This window comes from Gossypium hirsutum, chromosome D06 (genome assembly GCF_007990345.1).
Source record: "Gossypium hirsutum isolate 1008001.06 chromosome D06, Gossypium_hirsutum_v2.1, whole genome shotgun sequence".
Taxonomy (NCBI): Eukaryota; Viridiplantae; Streptophyta; class Magnoliopsida; order Malvales; family Malvaceae; genus Gossypium; species Gossypium hirsutum.
In genome coordinates this window covers 43,527,377-43,534,672 of record NC_053442.1, presented here as the reverse complement: position 1 = coordinate 43,534,672, position 7,296 = coordinate 43,527,377, and the positions used below count along the sequence as shown (strand labels likewise).

Genomic DNA, 7,296 nt, shown 5'->3' with positions numbered 1-7,296 from the left:
TGCCACTGCACCTTCCTTTATAGGCAAACTTGAAGGGGGCCTTGCATTGGTTTTTGCTGTTGGCCCTAACGCCTGTGCCTTTTAATACATTAGCATGTTTACGACATCAACTTTAAATATATAGTTTTCTGGGCATTTGATGGAATTAACCCAAAAAGGCTTACATAATTCTTGATTATGATTAAATAATTGTGTATTATACTAAAAAGAATCGCAAGAGAAATGAATCCCGATTTTATACCATGCTTTTAGGAAGAGGATTCACCAAGGAGGAGCTGTGAACAAATGATGTGTAATGCCACATAAATATCACGGCACAAAGCATGTAACGTTGAGGGTCCTGACCGGGGGACCACTGTCTCTGAGTTGCCCTATTCAAGATTGAAGAAGAAAGAAAGAAACTGATGGATGATGATAACTTTTTTGTTTTTATGATTTTGTATCAGTTCTCTTGTTGCAGTACTTCGTTTCCTATTTCTTTTTGTGTGTATGTATCACTGCAATTTCTTTGCTTTGGAATCTGTCATTCTTCAACTTCTGTCAAAATCCTTCAACTATTTTCACAATTGCCCCTCCATGTACTCCCCTGCTTAGGTTAATAAATGGGGATTTCAAAGTTGAAAAGACTACCTGGTTTAGCAATTAAAATGGATGGTTGTGGCAATAAAGCAAGCAGGTAAAAAAACACAACTAAGGTTCTCTTGCCACCTTGGCTCCTAAGTTAAAAAAAAAAAGTAAATTCTGAAACCTTCCAAGTCTTGGACCTTGTAAATTGTGATTACATGAGGGCAAAAGAGAAGAAGACATGATAAGTCTATTCCGACACTTTAATTTGCCTCTCAGTTAATTTGCAAATACCCAGAATTTTGTTTGTTCTTCCACCACCAACTTTTTATTTTTTTTTAAAAAAATCACTGGTAGTAAAAGAGGTAGAAAAACCATCTCCAAATTCCAAAGTCCTATTTTTCACCTCTTCACGTAAAGATAGCCCACGTGCTTCTCTCTGTCTCCCTGTCTGCTCTCTCTTTTCCTCTCTTGCAAACCCTCTAACCTGACCTGTTTAAACTACTCCAAGAAGCTTTGGTACTGGTGTAAAAGCTTTTATGTACTGCCGTAACTTTAACACCATAAAAAGAACCCTTGCTTTCTCTCACTCACATGAAGAGCTATGGGATGAGAGTTGAGTAAGGCGCTACTACTTCTGTTTTTTTTTTTTTTTGCACCCACTGCTGAAAAAATGGGACAAGAAGAAAGCTACATGTATAGTTGGTCACCGATAGGAGCTCCATTGAATATACAAAGAGGGGAGGACCACTGGAGACAATTTGACAATTCTGTTAACGCGGTGTCCTTTGGTTTTGTTGCTACTGCCATTCTCATCTCTATGTTCTTAGTGATGGCCATCTTTGAACGCTTTCTCAGACCTAACTCTTCACCTACTGGTCCTAATTATGGTGACCTTGAATCTCAGCTTAGTTTCAATGGCAAGCTCAGGCACCCATCACCAAATGTGAGTCACCCCCTTCTGTTTCTACATCTGGGATTTCTTTAATTTTGTTAAAAAGTTAGAATTACATTAGAACTCTAGAGTTAGCTAATGAGATCTTAATTTTCTGTCAATTTGATGCCTCATGACATAACGCATCTCAGTAGCTTAAAGTTTCCATCTTTCCTGCATTTGTAACTTTGCGTCTTTTATTCGAAAGTTTGATCTGTTTTTGGAGCCGGTCAAAACAGTGTTGTTGTTATATTTGTGATCGTTTAGGCAATGACCTTTATGACAAGTGAATGGTCTGCTAGCATCTCGGATTGGGAACAAATGGTCAACCATGGTGGACACAAACTTCAGTTGATTTTCTTCTTATTTTCAGCTCTTATGGTGCTCTATTTTAGCTTCAATATGATAATTGACCCATAGAGTCTGTGGATAATGATATTATGTGTGATGCACTTCAATTATGGTAGATTAAGGGCAAATTAGACGAACTATCTCAGTTTAGATTAAACTATTAAACTTTTCCCGAAGGTATCCACTGGTCCTTCAGCATGCTACACATGTAGACTACTCTACTGTGTTCCATGGATTTTGATGCAGATGCTAGGCTCACCAACCTACTATTTCGAGCCTTCCCCTAAGTGACGCAATGCTAATATCTAGTCTCTCTGCTGTGAAGTTAAGTTTAATTAGAAGCCGGTTCAAAATCTTCTAAATGGTTTAATGTAGGCCTCTATGGCATGTTAGAATGTCCATGGAATCCTGTTGGCGATAGGTCTAAATCAATTCACACGATAGTTAGCACCTTGCAAGTTTCAGACATGATGTCCCAGGTAGTGTTTTGAATGGAGCCTATTGGGGGACACTGAAAATGTAGAGTTTAGGTTTGGAAGTTAATAGTTAGTTGCATTCGAGGGGCCGAATATGTTAGGAAACTGCCTCTACATCAACAGACAAGATAGATTTTAGTTGATGTAAGCAACTTGTCCTGCCTAACGTCAATTTTTGGAAAAGCATTCGATACTACAGCATAGAATTTGAAACCAATTTAGTACAGTCATAACATATTGTGTAATTTATTACCAAAATTCTTTTGTCAATTTGAGAAATTGATTAGTGATCTATAAGGCTCTTCTTTGTTCTTATAGTCTTATGGTTGATGTTGTCTGATTCAAATAACTAAAGTTTGTAGTTCTACTATTAGTTGAGGCAATTAAAAACATCAAATCTGCATTATTAGTAGTTTGAGTTTTGTCCACTTGTTATCCGTTCTTCTATATGTTTGTTTTTCCCGACCAAGAGGTGATTTGCTACATTTATCTTAACAACTAGGTAGGCTGTCAGTTTGTGGATGTATGGTAGTAAAGTCCATGCATCTTTACCTAGGATTCTTTCTTGGAAGCTGCCTGCTGGATGGATTTGCTTGGTGGCGTTAATGAAGAAGCTGTTCTTGGTGTTTCTGTAGTTACTACTGCTCTCGTTTAAGCCCAGAAAAGTTCCATCTTCAGCTCTGGATTCATCAATTTGTCAAACCTTAGAAACTAGGTCATTATATAGCACTTCATTTGGTTTTTGCTAATGTGACATACAATGCTCTTTTAATTTCCTGGAAAAAGCATTCTTAATCTGGATTGGAAGGTTATATAAAGATCATTACTCTGTGCAGATGACGGTGTACACCAGCGGAGTTTCCGTATTAATGCCTGGGGATGAGATTCCTACTTTCATTGCACACCCAGCTCCAGTCCCCTGTCCCCCGGAATGTTCGTCATTGGTTCAACATCAACACTACACATCTGGCAATCCTGTTGCAAACTCCTCCGGGAACATTCATGTAAGTGCAGTAGAAGAAAACTAAATTTACGAAGTTGGGATGCACATGCTACCCAAAACGATGAGCATGATTACCCTCAAGCAGGAGGTTTCCTAGGAACAAAGGAAGACCGTAAAGTCCGTTCATACTTGCATCGCCTTTGCTGCTGATTTCCACCATTCCATGTTCAACATTTTTCTGAGACAGTGACTAAAGATGGTCTGGATTGCCATCAAATGGATCCAAATTATAAATGTAAAAAAAAAATTGAGGTATATTATATAGTTGATTGAGAGTATGGGAAGCAGTTTGTTGCAGATGGATGGAAAATTAATATAGAACAGTGAAGTTGAACCTCCATGTGCAGCATTTATCAAATTACTGGCAAGGGTTGAATTATTTGTAAATGTGAGTAAAGAAAACTGAAGAAACTGCAATCTACTAAGGCCTGGAATTTATCTATAGCCCCATCATTGTCAAAGAATGCTGGAGAAACAATTGCTTCCAATTCTTTAAAAACCTATGTTTTCCATTTTTTTTACCATTACTGCTGGTATATTTTTTTACCATCACAGTAAAACACTTTACTTTTATTGTTAAAACTTAAAATCATGGTTTAACAAACCAAGCAAAAAAAAAAATGATGCTTGACTTTTGAAAGTTGAATATTTTTAGATGAAATGATTTTAATATCTTTTTATTTTTAATATATACTGAAATTTCAATTTTTTATAGCATTTTATCAAAACTAATGTCAAATCTTAAAATTATACATGAATTATAATTTGTTATAGTTATACATATAAAACTTTAATTTTGATTCAATGATACATATTTTAAAAAGTAAATACAGTAATTTATTTTTATATTATAATAGTAAATATATATATGATAATATATCAATAATTGTGTTACTAATTTGTGAGAATTAGATCAAGTCAAATTTCAAGCGTAAAAATCATATATAATTTTGAGATTTATCATCCTTTTTTAAACATAAACTCTCATGCTTTTCTTAACAACAATTCTAAACTACTTTGGGAATGAAGATGAAGCCAAGATAAATAGAGAAGAGCACGAAGTATACAACCTTACAAAGAATATGAATCCAAAATATGTATGCATGCCTTAGCTTATCCTTTTGTTTTGCATGGTGCAGTAAGTTTCTCCTTTAAAAAAATGGCCGTTGCATGAGAGAAATCCATCTAGTTCTGATATAAGAAGCCAAGTTAGAAACACTCAAGTAGCTTCAAAATCATCTTTGTAATGGAAACAAAAGCTAAAGCCATTTTGGTTGAAATATTTTCAACTTTTGAACTTCCGTATTTTTGTCTTTGCCTATGGAAAAGAGACGACCATAGAAAAAAGCTAAAGCAACAGTCCAAAATAACTGATATATCTCATCTTCTTTCCCCCATTATTCCTTTTTGTAAAGAGCGTCCAATAACATATTCCATTAACCATTTGAACATTAAAATATTGGACCACTCCTACTGTCCTTCATCTTCAAACCTCTACAAATATGATTCCCCCCTCTTCCATTCTCCAAAATCTTCATTTCTTTCTTTATTTCTCCATTTTCCATTTGTGTTCCTTTTAAAATCATAGAATACTTAAAGCTGAGTGTGTGCCAACCATGCTGCTCTTTCTCTCATTATTTCAGAAAAAAAATATGGGTAAACGTTCAAAATAGAGTTTAGAGGTGTTAAATAATAGTTTTTTCAGCTCCATTTGTAAAAAAAAAGTTCGATGAATGTTTGCTTGAAAAGAAAAAAAAACATAATTTAAAACTTGATATACAACATGATAAACTTTTATGTGAGTACTTTTGAAAAGATTTGTCCCTTATTTAAACACTTTAAAAAAGATAAACCCTTATTTGATTATTTTAAAATATATGAACACTTTTATAAATTTAAAATATTTGTTCCGTAAACAATTTTTTTAGAAAAAAAAAAAGCCAAAGATATGATATTGCCACTAATCTCGTAAACAAATACTTAAAAATTAACCATCAACCATGGTGCTAATGAGTAATCCACCGTAAACCAACCTATATGGGGGCTAGCTGCATGAAGAACCCATGCATTCTCCTCATGGTCTGGTCTTCGTGAGAATCCTAAAAGGAGTTCCAGGTATAGTAGTAGCCAGCTCAAGATCTAGTTTCAAAGACATAATTACGCATCTCAATCATACGATTAATCTCTAAAGATAAAAACTTTTTTGTTCTTAAAGTTGTCTCAATATGAACTCCTTTAACCAAACCAAAAACCCAATAGAATCCTCAAGTTCTTGGATAAAGAAAGATGGAAAAGGAGCAATCATTTTGTACCAAATTGAATCATATTTTGCAGAAAACACATGTTTTTCCACACCAACATATCAAGTTAAAGGCATTCAATTTCATACGTTCTTAAATACAACCAAAATCTCCCATTGCATTGCAGTCCGGATTGACATTTGCATTGAATCAGTATTCACAAACAAAACAAAAACAATAAGAGAAATTACAATATATGAACTCCAAAGGTACAATATTTTCTTTTAATCCTTAAAGAAAGATGAAACATTCAAGGGAGACAAGAGGATTTTCAAGTGATTCGTTTGGAGCACTCGTTGTAGCACCATTATTATTGCTGCTTGGCCATTCCCCTTCCATGGTAGTTGTAGTAACGTGTTGTTGTTGCTCTCCTGGGTCACGTCGGACCCTACCAGGAGAATGAATGGCCCTTCCTTCGGACGAGCTCCGACCCATTACAGCTCTATTCACCGCAGGTGATCTTGACCTCCTCCCTGAACTCTCATCCGGATCCTTCCTTGGCTGATCGGGTCTTGACCCACGTTTCACTGGGGATCCCCCCTTGCTTTGAACCAACCTCACTGATGATCCCCCGTTCACGACCCCATTTCTTTTGTTAGGTGATTGATCAAGCTTCCGACCCACGACACGGTTCCTTGACCCGGGTCTTGCCGCAGATCTGAACACCTTTAGCTGCCTCACTTCATCTTCTTCATCTCTCCTATCAGTAATAGTGGAAAGGCTTTCACTTAAACTCACGCTGCAAATCTCGGAAACCTCTTCCGAAGCTGACTCTTCAAGGACAGGTGATTTTGGTTTGGTCTTGACGTTGAAATTGAGGCTTTCCTTCTCTTGGATCTTGACAAAGACCGGTTTCTCAATCTGGGTTTGCTTGCTCTCTCCTTGTTGTGGGGTAAAGATGGGAGCTTTGGGTTTTGGGGTTTCAGATAAAACTTCCTTCACAGTTTCTTCTTCAGCCGAAGGCGGTGGAGCTTTGGATTCAACGCCCACTTGCAAATGTGATTCCTTTGCACGAAGGGAACCTGTGTTGGTGCTTACACAGCAACCCATTTGAGGAAATAGAATCTACAGATTGACTCAGAAACAAAGTGCCATTGTTGAGTTTTAAGTTCAGCAATGATCTGTTGGTAAGTAGATTAAGTATTTCCCGGCTTTAGACTCGATGGAGAAAGTCTCCACTCCCCATAACGAAGGCGTAAACTCAATGGAGTACATTTTATTCTTTAGACAACATATTTCTATTTATCTAAATGACCTTCATATTTTCGTTGTTTTTCATTCAAGTCCCTTTGAGCGGCATATGTCTCGTGATTTGTGCAAATTTTTAAGGAGCGGCGCATGTTCTAGTCGTCTAGAAGAGGAGGTGGGGGGATCATTGGTATGTCTTTTTACAGTCCCTCGGTACATGTGATGTCTAAATCTAACCAGAATGGGCGGTCTATGTGGGACCACTATTAGGGTTAACTGAACGGTTGTGATTGGGTTTATGGTTTGTGGTCGAACACTTGACCCACAACTTTCATGGATTTACATGGAAATGATCTGTTCTGAAACGTATGAAATAATCAATAAGATTAGGAAAAAGTTCTTAGATTGTCTCAATATCTGGAACAAAAACACTAGCCCTTGGCTAATAATTTGAGACCCTACCTATGATGGAATCTTGGA

General features: G+C 36.6%; 2 protein-coding genes across 2 annotated transcripts; one reads left to right on the top strand and one right to left on the bottom strand.

The window, feature by feature from the left end:
• Positions 1 to 508: 508 nt before the first annotated feature.
• On the top strand, positions 509 to 3,772 carry LOC107900629 (uncharacterized). The gene is made up of 2 exons (XM_016826299.2): positions 509 to 1,510; positions 3,162 to 3,772. The coding sequence occupies exons 1-2, from the start codon at positions 1,238 to 1,240 to the stop codon at positions 3,351 to 3,353; spliced, it is 465 nt and encodes a 154-aa protein (XP_016681788.1). The 5' UTR covers positions 509 to 1,237; the 3' UTR covers positions 3,354 to 3,772.
• Positions 3,773 to 5,690: 1,918 nt separating this feature from the next.
• On the bottom strand, positions 5,691 to 6,983 carry LOC107900628 (uncharacterized). The gene has a single exon (XM_016826298.2). It carries the CDS (start codon positions 6,676 to 6,678, stop codon positions 5,860 to 5,862), a length of 819 nt encoding a protein of 272 aa, XP_016681787.1. The 5' UTR covers positions 6,679 to 6,983; the 3' UTR covers positions 5,691 to 5,859.
• Between the last annotated feature and the right edge of the window lie 313 nt (positions 6,984 to 7,296).

Excerpts from the sequence above, each read along its gene's own strand:
- LOC107900629 (XM_016826299.2), top strand. The coding sequence starts at position 1,238 with ATGGGACAAGAAGAAAGCTACATGTATAGTTGGTCACCGATAGGAGCT. Across the intron at positions 1,511-3,161 it reads TCAGGCACCCATCACCAAAT|ATGACGGTGTACACCAGCGG; the intron begins GTGAGTCACCCC and ends TACTCTGTGCAG.
- LOC107900628 (XM_016826298.2), bottom strand. The coding sequence starts at position 6,678 with ATGGGTTGCTGTGTAAGCACCAACACAGGTTCCCTTCGTGCAAAGGAA.